Source organism: Drosophila obscura, unplaced genomic scaffold (genome assembly GCF_018151105.1).
Source record: "Drosophila obscura isolate BZ-5 IFL unplaced genomic scaffold, ASM1815110v1 contig_96, whole genome shotgun sequence".
Lineage (NCBI taxonomy): Eukaryota > Metazoa > Arthropoda > Insecta > Diptera > Drosophilidae > Drosophila > Drosophila obscura.
This window is the reverse complement of record NW_024542890.1, coordinates 2,056,208-2,069,955: the sequence shown is the minus strand read 5'-3', so window position 1 is coordinate 2,069,955 and position 13,748 is coordinate 2,056,208. Positions and strand designations below refer to the sequence as shown.

Genomic DNA, 13,748 nt, shown 5'->3' with positions numbered 1-13,748 from the left:
GGATGCGAATGAAGATGGAGCTGCTTCTGGAGCAGGGCAGGAGCTGCTCCAGATAAGCGTCGCACTCGCAATGAAGCAATGAAATTGGCAATAAACAAATACAAACGGCAACGGATGTGGAGAAAAGGCAAGAAAAGAGGAAAGCAGCAGAGCAGCAAAGCAGCAAGGAGAGAAATGCCAGCTGTAGCGGATCGAGGCTTCGGATACCCTTGTCCTTCACATCGATCGATTCGTGTATGGAGTAGGTGTGTCAAGTAGACATCTTTAGATAAAGTTGTATAAGCCCAAAGAGGACATGTGTGAACCTATATATGGTCTTGATCAGCATCCGTCCGAAAGTCGTAAAAACCTTTGCAGATCTCAGAGACCACAAGAGCTGGAGCAACTGATTTTGTGTACAGACTGCTGTGAAACGACCGTCAAACTGAAACAAAATCATCTCAAATTTGAAGATACGAGAAAACGAACCAATCTACTAGATTTCTGCATCTGCATCGGATCGTCCACGGCCGAATCGTTGATTACACTGCGTGGAGAGGGAGAGTTAACAGTTTAAATATTGATCAGTACTTGGACTGAGGATGGGAATGTAGGAATACTGATTACGGTTTATTATAACGGTATTATGGTGACTCTCAGCGTCATCACTGATGGAAATTGGGATGGATTACACTAAGAGATATACATATGTGTATACGTATACGTAATACTCCCTGCCCGGGAAGGTTGTGTGTTCATTTAAATAAAATATGTACCCACGAGTACAGATTACTTTTTTTAGAAGATCTTGAAAATTAATTTAATAGAATGGGCAATACTGTAATAACTGTAATACCCTGTGGAAGAGTATTGTCGTACCAAAAGTTCATAGTTTCAACCACGGTGGCGCAAAATGCCACCGGAAGACGATGCCGTGGCGCCAAAAGAAGACTGGCTGATGAAGGGGTGGGGGGAAACGACGGTTTATTGGGCAAGGGGTTGCAGAATGGATGTGGAAGAAAATGGAGACGAATTTATGAAGCATAAGCTGCATAAACATTAAGATTACATAAGCGTCGACGGGAATTCCACGGCATGACAACGGCACGAGGCCGGGAAGAGCTGTACAGTTGTGCGCTGGCAACGGGAACGGAACTAAGAATCTGACGGAGCGGAGGAAGTGGCAGTGGCAGTGGCAGAGACAAGCCAGCGTAGCTTGCAACATTTTAAGTGTCGATAATTTGGTAGTGGGTAGCGCTGCCGGTGCCTGCCGCGAGGTGTGGCCCTGCTTAAGTCTCATGCATATGCATAAAGGCAGACAGCAGATTACCGCGGAGAAAGCGAGTGGGAGAGAGAAAGAGACAGACATAAAGAGAGAGGAGAAAAGAAGTGAGAGCTGCAACATTTAAGCATTGCGAAGTGCAGCAGAACATTTACATGTCTGGGCCAAGGCAAATTAAATAAATGGAAATTTTCTCCAGCACCACGAAAACTACAATAGGAACGAGTACAATAGAGAGAGAGAGAGTGAGAGAGGGTGACAGTGAAAGAGATGGAAGCAAAGGGGCGACTAAGAGAAATAATTAAATTAAAAACTCTACGAGCTTAAGGCTGATGGAAATTTTAGAATTTAAAAAATGTTAATCCATGCTAATGGATTCCCATCGATATGCCACACTACTCGTATCTGATGCCGTGAGTGACTCGCTTCTCTCTGATCTCTGTGCTGGTCTGAAATTTCCGACTGCTAATTACAACATCAAGTCCCAGGGATTGATGTATTCCGACAACCTCGAACCAAACAGTTTGACTGCAATGACATGTTGTATTGGAAGCCTGTAACTATCATCATCAATTCACAATTCAATTAATCCGACAGAAAAGAGTGGGTCAATAGCAAACATATCTGCGGAATTTCACGAGTAAGCGAGTACATAATCAATTTTGGATCTCAAGTTCCTCTCCTCTCCAGGAACTTCCGGAACTAATATATCCAGGAATCGGGATTCAGCCCACAGTGCAGAGAGAGACTCGAAGTGGCCGCCAGTATTGAGCGAGATCAGTTAGAGCAGGAGGTTTTTGTAGGGTTAAACGAGCGAGAGTCAGCGTCAGTCGGGGCCAGAGCCTCACACAAACTACACATTATCCACACAAATCACAAACTACACACATGCAAATACACATAATCATAAGCCAAATCCATATAATATTAAATAAGCGTTGCCACAACTACAACTACCATCAACTAACCTCGTCTTGGGCTTTAGTTCACATCAGTGTAAAAAACCCTGGGCCACACATATATGTAGTCCTATTCTCGTTGAGTATCGGCTATACAAATGCAGTGTGCGGGCTGTGTGAAAAGTAAACCTTTTCTGACGATAGAGCAAGACAATACCTGATTGTCTAGCCTCCTCTTTTGCATGGTTTTCTGAACTGATCGCAGGTACCATTACCCTCAATGAAATTTAATAAAAATATAATGCAATGGTGTCGACTTGGGAGCCATGTAATGGCCTTGCAACTGCTGGCATCAGAGGAGGTATAGGAACTCGGTTGGCTCTGAGGCTGAGGCACTGGTGAGGAATGGACTGGGCACTTGCTACGTGATTTGTTTGCCGAATCGTGGCAGATGTGTGAGTGAGGCGCCGTGCACTGTCCCTCCGTGTGCTGCTGTTCTTGTCTGTGTGTGGAATCAACTCAATTAGTGTAACAGAACGGCACGGCGAACGGGAGGGGGAAAGAGTTGAATTCCCAAAGCAATAGCTTACCGCCAGCTTAGGTCCGCGTCCCATTCCCGCTCCAACTGAACCGCACACTTCCGTATTTGGTTTATTGAGTTTGCATGACCCTAATTTAAAGATGATTTAAAATTCCCGCAGCGAAATTAACCAAACAAGCGCCAATCAGGGGGCGGACTTGGCTGTGGGTGGGGGAATTTATTGTTGGCCGCCATTGGACACTAATGCGGAGAATTTATCATGGCCAGCAGCGTGCACAAGTAAGGGGACCAGGAGGAGGTGGCGCTAATGGTCGCCACTTGGCCAACATAAATTATGGTTAATCAGGAGCCACCACCACCAGCACCAGCACCAGCGCCAGCACGAGCATCGGGGGCCGGGGGAATCCTTTAATCGAAACAGCAAGCCACAGATACATGGCGTTCATCAGATACAGACACGAGGCAAAAATGCAAATTGAATGCGGTCTGATGATAAATGTTACACATATCTCGTATTGGGTGGAAAAATAGTGAGTCTCCAATTAAGTAGTCGGGGTCTGGGAGCTAGAAAAAGCCTATTTGTACAATAATCTATGGGAGAAATAAAAGAAAACAAGGCACAGAAAATGAGGCTTAACGTATTTGCTTTTCTCAAGATAGACCCTGCCCAGCTATCTCAACCAAATGGTGCTCAAACAACATTTAATGTCAAGTCTCTCAGTCTGGCAGTACAATAAAGACAAGCATAAAAATATGAGGGGATTAAACATTAAACTAAGCTGGCAGCCATATGGCAAACTAAGTGACGAAGTCTGCACCAGCCGCTAAGAGGATTCGCTAGCCCCTCAAGACAGCAAAAATCAAGGCTCATTCCATGCCCAGCAGCCTCGCAATGCAGCTCCTTTGATTGCCGCAAGCTACGCGCATGCAACATGGCAAGTCAAGACAGGACCGCGAAAATGCTTGCAGCATATCCTTTCACGTGGGCGTGGCATCTGTCATGCATGCTGCCAGCCAAATAAAAACAGAGATGAATGGCCAGGGAAGCAGACAGGGGCACCAGTGCAAGCAGCGGTGTGAGAAAACTTCAGGAAGAGGCAGTCAGGGGCAATGATTTAAGAATGAGATGCAGAGATACAACGCTGCACCCACAATGGATGGTTGGAAAAGCAGAAAAAGGCAATAAAGAACAGACTGCATCCCATACTCGCACAAGCAAAAAAAAAAAGCTGCAGAGACACAAAAAATGTAAACTTTACTTACGAGGTTTAATTTTTCAGCAACGAAAGTGTTTCCATTTCTCAAATCTACTGACAGCGATAGATAGGTCCCTTTTGGTCCCTAATTCAAGAACTACATCGATTGGGAGTGATAAAAAAAAGATGGTGCTTGCTTAGAGCCTACATAATCGTATGTGCGTAGTATGTGTATACATAATAAACCATTTATTACTGACTACTCCATCTAGACTATGTGCCATTCGCCAGCTCATAATGGATGCAGTTGAGGACAGATTTATTGAAATCTATTAATTGCAAAATTATAATTATACGATATTGGGATAGCTACTTGCTTGAATTTGCATATTGCCATCACTAATTCACTGCACATGGAAGTCGGTACTGGCCGCTCGGCTGGGATGTCCCTGAATATTTAGTTATGCCGTTTTCGGGGACCCAACTATTCGTAGATGTTGTGTGAAAACTCAAACTCAAAGAACAACAAAGGGAGCCATGAACAAAGCCGAAGCTAAATTCGATAGCGCACGCCAGTTGTCCAGCCCAATCAATATGTAGTGGAAAATGAATGAAAATAAAATGTGAAATCCAGCTGTACTCAGTCCGGCGTACGTACTCGAATATTTCATTCTACATGCACCTTGCCAGCTTTGTTCGGTTTGTCCTTCGTTCGGTTCCAGTCCTTTAGATGCGATAGAGCCCCTGGGGTATGCTTTCATTGCGCAATTTATGAACGCGTTTTGGCCTTTTGCCGGAGTTTGTTTGGGTTTTGTTTGTGTTATCTTTTCGCTGGATGCCAAGAGCGGCGCTGAGAAGGGAAATATCAATTTATGAATACGAGTATACCCTATCTCAAACGATGCTAATTTGCCTAGGGAGTAATCAAAGGCAAATCTGGCTGGGATTATTTGCTGATAAGCTTTATTTCTGTAGTCAATTGGAGGGCCTCCAATTAGACATCGATGAGCGCGATCTAAGTAGATTCTGCAGAAGCTTCGAGTAGGAGTTCCATTCCCGGTTAGCCTCCTTGGAGCCCCTTCGTTATTGTGAAGGGTATTTCCCATTCTTCAGAAATTTTACTCTTCATTCTTAAGCATTTTTGTTTTCTCCCTTTTGTCGAATTCCTGGAAACAGAGTAATTTATAGCCTGGAATTTTGTGCGCCGTTGCCAAGGCAACAAAACGGAATTGACGATGGGTAACAGCACGAGAAAAGGAACAAGAAGCGGGTAGGAAAATGAGTGCTCGGGGGTGAGCGGCGAGAGGCGAGCGACAGAGAAGAGACACAGAAACGGAGACAAAGGCACTGCGGGCACGTATATGGAGGATGACAGTTGAAGCGATGTCGCAGAGGGCGCGTTTTAATTACGCCAGATTTATTTATTGCGCATACGAAGCGTTGCCCGTGGCCCATGGAAACCATTCACTTCCCCCTTCCACCTACACTCAAACTCCCACTCACAGTTTCTCAAGTGCAGCGGCTAATTTGCAATGAACGTCATCTGGCCTCCAAACTGAACCCAGACCCAGTCCCAGTCACAGTCCCACCCAGACTCCCAACTCCATCACACTTTTACCTGACGCCGGCCATATCCAAGGCGATAAATTGTCATTAAAACGAAACTGGCAAAGGAGACGTGGCTCCTGCCTCTGTTGTTCCTACTGTTGGTCCTCCTCCGTAGCTGGTTAGCGGGGCAAACGCTAAAAGTGTAATTAAAATTTAATTGCTCGCCAGCAACATGAACGCAGATGGAAATGGAGATGGAAGGCTACGGCTAACAAACACAGCAATACGTAGATGACTGGCAGATCGGATTAATCATCCTCGGTCCAAGAATTGAGCACAGTTCCAATTCTAGTTCCAGTCCAGGCCGGACCAACATGGGAGTTTGGGCTGCATAATTTATATATTAGATATCCTCCAGGAGATGCTAATGGAGATGATGGATGCGGCTAACAGCACCCATCACCCATGTCTTGCTCGTCGAATTAAAAATCCTCAATCCACAGGGCAACGAAGAGCTGCACACCCTGCATCATGGTGCGGATTGCTCGCTGGAGTGTCCTCGATGGCACTCTCGGTCGAGCGTTGCCTCTTGTTGGCGAATACGATGTACATTCAGTTCAAGGGCGCTCTCCCAAGTTAACGATCTACAGAAACTAGATCTCGAAATACGAACTGGGAAAAGTTAAAAAATACGTTTAATTCAAAGATCGCGACTCCGGGCTCAGTGAAATCCACGGAAGGCATAGACATCCCTAAAGATCGAATCAACTAAATAACTGGATGCATTCCCACGCATCCCACACACCCTCAAGTCAAGCTACATAGTGGACAGTGGACAGAGGGCAGTGAGGGGCCCTAACACCATTAATGCAATTGACCAAAGAGGCAATCACCCCATGGCTTTCTGCAATATACTTGGCATGTCTATCCAAAGGCGTACCTCGCGTATTGTCTTTCTCCCAAAGCTAGGAAATTGCAGCCATATGAGCCCCAGGGATTATAGACCGATAGGCCTCACTTTGTTTCTACCTAGCACTAGGAAAGCTGCTGGATCTACACATCCGGAAGGGGAGCATGTCCATCGACCATATATCCATATTGAAATTAACACTCAGGGAGATATGTGAGTGGCCGGAAGAAGTATAGTTCAGTATCAACGCGGATATGACGGACTTCAGCCTCATTAACAAGAGGTAGATAGTAACGACATGAATTCCCCTCGAAAATTTACCTCAAACATATACAAGTCAAATAACTCGGACAGCAAGCTGAAACAATATAGTGGAGAGGGTAAAGAAGACCACCACCGCATCCAAGAAGATGTCGTAACACCAGCTCTAATACACTGGATCCACATCGAAGAGAAGACGTGCAACAAGCTTTTGGAGGAAACTGAGCGACAGGTGCTCTCCGCAGCACATGGCCACTGAGGTCGACGCCAACAAAAGCACTCGAAATCATACTACCAAGGAAGAACTACAGAGTGTCACTGGAATACTCACAGGTCTCTGTCTGACTGACAACAAGGCATCACTAACAGTGCGATGAATCCAGGGCCAAACCCTGAAATATCTTATCTGCAACAGCCTGGCACTCTTGCGGCCAAGGAGAAGATATCTCCAAGAGGACGCCAAGGGAATTGCTTTCCTTTGTTAAAAACACCTCGACTCTCGAGGACCTCGAAACCTCATAAGTACACTCGAGACGGTAGTCTCGATAGGACAGTCAGAGGTAGAAAACGGGTAAAATCTTAAATTGCTCACCAAATATAGGAGCGAGCAGAAACAGCATGGCGAAAACTCAGTTGGGCTCCATGTAAACAGACCAATTTGATTTTAATAAAATTTAATGAAAGTTGATGAAACAAATCAAAAGTAAATTTCAAATAGCCTCCGGATCTGTAGCGCCACAGCCCCAAAAAGCAAAATCAAAGTCGGGGGTGGACTAGGGAGCAGGTAAGTCTGGGACAGAGACAACAAAAGAGTCGGTCGAATCATTGCATACCCTCCACCAAAAAGTTTCGATTGGAAAACCATTCCAATGATGAGAAGTTATCTCCGTGTTCGTTAGCTCGCCAGTAAAAGCCATGCATGTACATATGTATGTATGTATGTATCGATTGCCATTGCGGTACATACTGCACTCGGATGATGAAACTTTGCCAAGTGGTTGTTATTTTTGAAACAAATCTGAATAATTGTGCCCTAGAGGTGCAACCCTTCCTGAGCCACCCCACCCCATTGGCTTGGAGAACTTTCCCACTCATCCCCTGCTCTGGCCGATGAATTGATTTATGTGCTTGTTTGTCAGTTGAACTGCAGCTTGTGCATAAATTTCAAATTGCACTGCGTCTGCCTGCCACATGCGTCACCACGCCAACGTCCACACTCACACCTCCGCCCTCAACTAAACGCAGTCCCAACCACCTAATACAATGTCAAACTTCGTTCAAAGAACTTGGTAGGAAGAAGGATTCGACCTGCTTGGTAGCCTCCTTGCTCGAGTACTGTAAGAAAATGCATGTTTTTTATGGCATTCTGGAAATATACATATATGTTTGACATAAATTTGTTGTATTTTAGCTTAATAAAATGTTAACCCATATATTTTCATATTTATAACATATGAAATACTTCAGCATGTCAGCACGTACAGCTGTGGTCATGGAAATAGTAGAGCCGCACCTCACCACTTTCAGTACTGTTTTTGAGACACTTCCAGTACTCCAAGTTAAACGAGAAGGAGCGTGTGATAAGCTTCTGCGGACGCGACTCTACCCGTACTCATTCAGTATATAAATATGTGAGCTTATGATTTATGTAGAATTTTAATTGCTACATCTCTTATCTACATCTACACTGTCGATAACACATCGAAAATGTAGATTCTTCATACACAATGTAGATTCTGCATCTCCTCCACGAAGGTCGAGCATTGCAGAGGGGAGAGTGTGTGCGAGCGAGAAAGAGAATGAGTAGCGTCAGCAGCGCCGGAGGAGGTGGGGGAAGCAACTGAAAATTATTTTCTTCATTCTGGCTAAAATAATGATCCGATCTGTACCAGTAGAGTTGGAAAAACATCGATGTTTGCGTACTTCGATGTTTTTCGATGTTTTTTAAAAAAATCCTCGATGGTAACGATATATCTTGATTTAAGAAATAAACAAAGTCAAATTATATTATATTATATATTTTTTAGCAAAAAATACAAATTAAGAATATCCGCTAACATAAAAATCCAACAAAAAAAAAAAAAAATATGTTTATATATCAAATGTTAAAAAAAAATATATATATATATATAGATCTTGCCTAAACTTTATATCGGAGATGCATTCGTTTATATTTAGAAAAGAAAAGTGTCGACATGCTTTGCATCTAAAGCGCTGCGTTTCTCACTTAAAATATATCCAGCTTTGCTAAACATGCATTCGCTTTGTGTGGATATTGCTGGAATGCACAGATACTTTTGGCCAAGAATTGAAAAGCTCTGTCGCTAGTATCACACTGAAAATAAAATAATTTTATAATTTACCAAAAATCCAAAACTTTAATTATACCATCTTCCGAAATTCCAAGGCATCTGAGCTTGAGTCTATATTTCTTGTTTCAAAATATTCTCTTAAAGTGAGCGTAGCACTTTTTGTTGGGTTTCGGTTACTTCGTACCTTGTCAGTTTTATTTCTTTTGAGAAACTCAAAAAGCGGTTTGTTGTTTTTCGGTGATGGCGTTGACGGTGCCAAAGAAGGGTGAGTATCTATTCCGTATGTATAAAGCCCGGTGAGTTCGTCCTGTAACAACTTTGAAGCTTCTGTTGCATTCACAGGAAAGCGGAATCCTTCCTTTTTAAAGCGAGGATCAAGCAAGGTTGCTACTTTAGTGACAGCACGGGTTTCATACGGCAGAAGCTTTTTTTTAATCTTTTCTCCAAGAAAATTACACGCTTTCAAAACAAGTGACATTGTCACAGCGCAACCAGACGATGTCTGCACTATAGCATCATCAAACTGAGATACTCTTGTACAAGTGCTTCCATAATTGAAATGTGCTCAGCTGTCAAAGGCAGAGTCGCATCTGGGGTGGCCAGAAGGATCTTTCCAATAGCATCCTTTGTCTTTAAAATGCGGTTAATCATTTGATTCCCACTATTCCACCGTGTAGGCACTTCCTGCTTTAGGCTTTATGGTTTTGGCACATCCTGGGCCTGCTTGAACTTAGAGTATGCTGTGGAGCATAATTGGTTTAATTTCTTCTTGAGCAAAAAAATCGTGAACAACCAAATTCAAAGAGTGTGCGAAGCCAGGAAGATTTGTCTTTTCAATGTTTTTGCAAGCTCAAAGCATATTAGCGGCACTATCTGTAACAATAGCTATCACCTTATCAGACATTTTCCACTCCTCAAAAGTCGAGCGCAAGGAATCGCTTATGTTTAAGGCAGAGTGATTTGTTTGGTCCTCCAATTTTTTTGTCGCAAGAAGCACAGTGCGCAAAACAAAATCAGAGATGACAAAATGGCATGTTACTGATATACATATAACTCTCGTTTGCACGAGAAGTCCTACAGTCAGTAGTTACAGAAAAATTATCTACATCGTTAAGTAGATCCTGCAAATTACATTTCATTGAACTGGGTGCATTTTTTTATGTGCACATTCTGTAGTGTGGTTCGACTTGGTAGCACATAGCATGTATCGAGCTTCGTAGTGAATTTCTTAAAACCTTTATTTTCAACTACAGAACATGGGCGCAAGTCAGAAGAAATTAAGTACACTAGATAATGATCTAGACTGATCCAGACTTTTTTGCGTGCAGATCCAGTTTCAAATTTCTGCTGAAAACATGTTTCGATTGTACCTACAGGTGGTTTTATGTTTTCTATTGTTGCAGTTGGGTGCAGCCTTTTAAATGGACCGACAAATTGGTAGTATTGCCATTGGTTTTGTAGACTTTGCTTCATAAAACACACTGAGCATTTTTACCCGGCAATTTTGTAAAGAACTCCCATACTCTCGACTTTTCTGTCTTCCTTCGTTTCAAATAATTTTCGTCGTCCGAATTGGTTGTCGCTCCGGCGTCTACACAAAACATGTGACAATAAATATCAAACGAAATTCACAATAGTAGATTAATTACCCTCCTTGCTTAAACCTGCTAAAAACTTGTTCATCCCATCACCATCAACACCAACACACAAAACTCGAACAACACTTCTAGAAGAAATAAAGATTAAATAAAATAAATCAGATATTTGCACAATGTTGACCTTTTTACTGCGCAGCAAGATACATATGGTAAAGTAAGTAGTCATGGCTGAAATTCAATTTGTACCACTTTCGAACTATCGGGGAAAAAACCTCGCTAGTCGAATCAGTGATGTCGCCATCGACATTATCGATAGTGGCTCGATGTTTTTGCAGCTCTAGTGCATATTAGAGCCACGCATTTAAACAAATTAACTCTGTACGTGCCTATCGGAGCATCCAAGTAGCCTGATTCTTTAACTTCAATCAGATACAAACACAGACATTAAGAGTGAAACTTCAAATGGCCGCTGCCATGGATCAAAATCCAGAAGGAACCGATTCAATAGGGTGGGCCCGCACAGAGATAAAGTATCACGCAATAGTCCCGATACCGAAGGGCTTGCTGGCTGAAAAACTGGAGAAGAATCTGCAAGCCCATAATGTTCAAATAATTGTTGGGGACAAGATCTTCTTGTGCAATCACTCGGTGCTGGTCGCCTATAGCAGGCACTTTGCAAAAACTCTCGAGGTCGGTGATACCATCAAGCTGACAACTGGAATGACAGCCACCACATTCGGGTTGGTCTACGCTTGGATGATTAACAAGGATCCCCTGTGCCCTAGCGATGAACTGGTCTCCTTGCTGATCTCCGCTTATTTCCTGGAAAGCCGCCGATTATCAAGGAGCATCTTGGAATCTTTCAATGAAGCGCGAAACTTTACGGCGAGAGAAGACTACTACTGCTACCTCGAGGCCGTCGAAACGGGCATCGATGGCCTGGCCAAACTGTGGCTGGCGCGTGCTAGCCAATATTTTCTGGTTCTGGTAGCAGCCCCGGGGTTTCGTCAACTTAGTGCGCATCGTGTATACGAGTTGTTGAGCTCCAACCATTTGGGAGTGCACTCAGAGATCGAGGTATTTCCATTTCCCATTTCCTTATTCCCATTCGTCCTTGGCCTACTAATTGTACCCCCTTTTTCAGGTCTTCTATGCTGCTGTCATTTGGCTCTACGATGACTACACGAGTAGGAGGCAACACATCAAGCATTTGCTCAGCGCGATTCGCTTCAATCTGTTGCCATCCTACCTTGTGCTCCACTGGGCGGACAATGTGGCTGAGCTCAAAGAAGAGATGGCACAGGAGCTGCGTGTGTGCCTAAAAGAGACCATGTTACTCCAAATGGAACATCGCGCGGTGCCCTCTAACGATTGGCCAACACCCCGAGTCTGGATAACAGATCCCATGTGTCCGTACCACAAGGACGCGAAACTCGATGCATACATTTACCTGAGTATGCAGCAATTCATCGGTTATCTAAAATTACTTCAAACTTCGGAATCAACATTTATAAATCGCATTAGGATATTGCCATCCAGGAAGTCGCCTGCAAACGATAATGAGTTCACAGAGCCCTCGCGAAAGTTTGAGCACTACGAATCTTATGACTTTATTAACAAATCGAATAACCCTGCAATTACGCAGACGGGGAAGAAACCCGATCTTCGATGGAAATTTTTTTAGAATTTTAAAATTATTTCACTATAAATTCCCTTGAATGGATTACCTTCCTCACCTGATCAAATCTTTTGTTAGGCCCATTCAGTCATCTCACGATTCTGAATTATTATCAATCCCAACATATGCACGACCTGATCTTGAGAAATATGCAAACTATCCTGTTAAATTATAAGAATAAAATAACATTCACAATCGAATTAAAAAGTATCAAAAATACTCGAGGTGTCATAAACTTAGATTTTCAATCAACAAAAATATATACACGAAGATAAGATAAGGTAAGGTAAGATAGGTAGAATATAGAATGCAATCGCAGTCTCCTTACAAATAAAAATATATCGTATGTGTTTAGGGTGGTAGCAGCTCTGGCGGGGAAACAGTTCTGTTAGCGTTCCAGCCTGTTGCCATGCTCTCGATCTCGCGTCCACGCTCACTCTCCCGGCTCTACGATATAAAAGGGCACCAGGAGCGTAAAGGCATTAAGGCAGCACAGTACAGTCGTTTCTCCAGCAAACATCAGCGCCCCACAATGCTCGCCAACTTTCATTAATCCTTTATTTTGATTAGAGGAAGACGCCATTACCTTACAATTCGTACTGTAGTCGGGTTGATCAACAACTTCGGCTTCAAATGAAGTCATTTGAAAACCGTTTCTGTATTTTTGAGTATTCGCCAGAAAATTTCGTGATTCTGGTGTTTCTGTACCTTCTTCCTTACACCTAAACATTAAAAGTATACTGATAGACAAAAATTTTAACTTACACAAAACTAACCTATTTAATTTTGAAACATTTTTATACCCGTACTCAAAAAGAGTTAAGGGGTATATTAGATTTGTGGTAAAAGTGGATGTGTGTAACGCAAAGAAGGAAACGTTTCCGACCCATAAAGTATATATATTCTTGATCAGCATCAATAGCCGAGCGAGGCCATGTCTGCTGTCCGTCTGTCCGTCTTGTTTGACGCCTGGATCTCAGAGACTATAAGAGCTAGGGCAACCAAATTTGGTTTCCAGACTCATGTGATATTACACTGCTACAAGTGTATTCAAAATTTCGCCCCACCCCCTTCCGCTCCCACAAAAGACGAAAATCTGTGGCAGCCACAATTTTAAAGATACGATAAAACTAAAACTGGTGACAATGCCTATATCTACCAGACTGCCGAATCTGAATCAGATCGGATCATAAATATAGCCAGAATGACGAAATTAATTTTCAGTTGCTTCCCATGCCCCCCCCCAGAAAACGATAACGCAACTCATTTTCCTTCTCGCTCGCACACTCTGCCGCGTTCAGTGCGCGAGCAACCCCTAGCGGAGGAGTGTAACTAAATGAACACGTACAATCTACATGTTAGATGTAGAATAGACATTGTATTTGTAGATGTAGATAGTAGATGTAGCAAAAAATTAAAAAATTTTTTTTTGTCCAAAATTCTACAAAATCATAAGCTGTATATACTGACTGAGTACGGATATAAGTAGAGTCGTGTCCCCAGAAACGACTCACACGTTCCTTCTCGTTTAAAAATTATTTTAG

At 43.0% G+C, this 13,748-nt stretch overlaps 1 protein-coding gene across 1 annotated transcript; it reads left to right on the top strand.

Annotated features, from left to right (window-relative positions):
- Positions 1-10,956: 10,956 nt before the first annotated feature.
- LOC111077311 (actin-binding protein IPP) lies at positions 10,957-12,403 on the top strand. Its single transcript, XM_022371529.2, has 2 exons — positions 10,957-11,603; positions 11,671-12,403. Exons 1-2 carry the CDS (start codon positions 10,989-10,991, stop codon positions 12,208-12,210), a joined length of 1,155 nt encoding a protein of 384 aa, XP_022227221.2. The 5' UTR covers positions 10,957-10,988; the 3' UTR covers positions 12,211-12,403.
- The last annotated feature ends 1,345 nt before the right edge of the window (positions 12,404-13,748 follow it).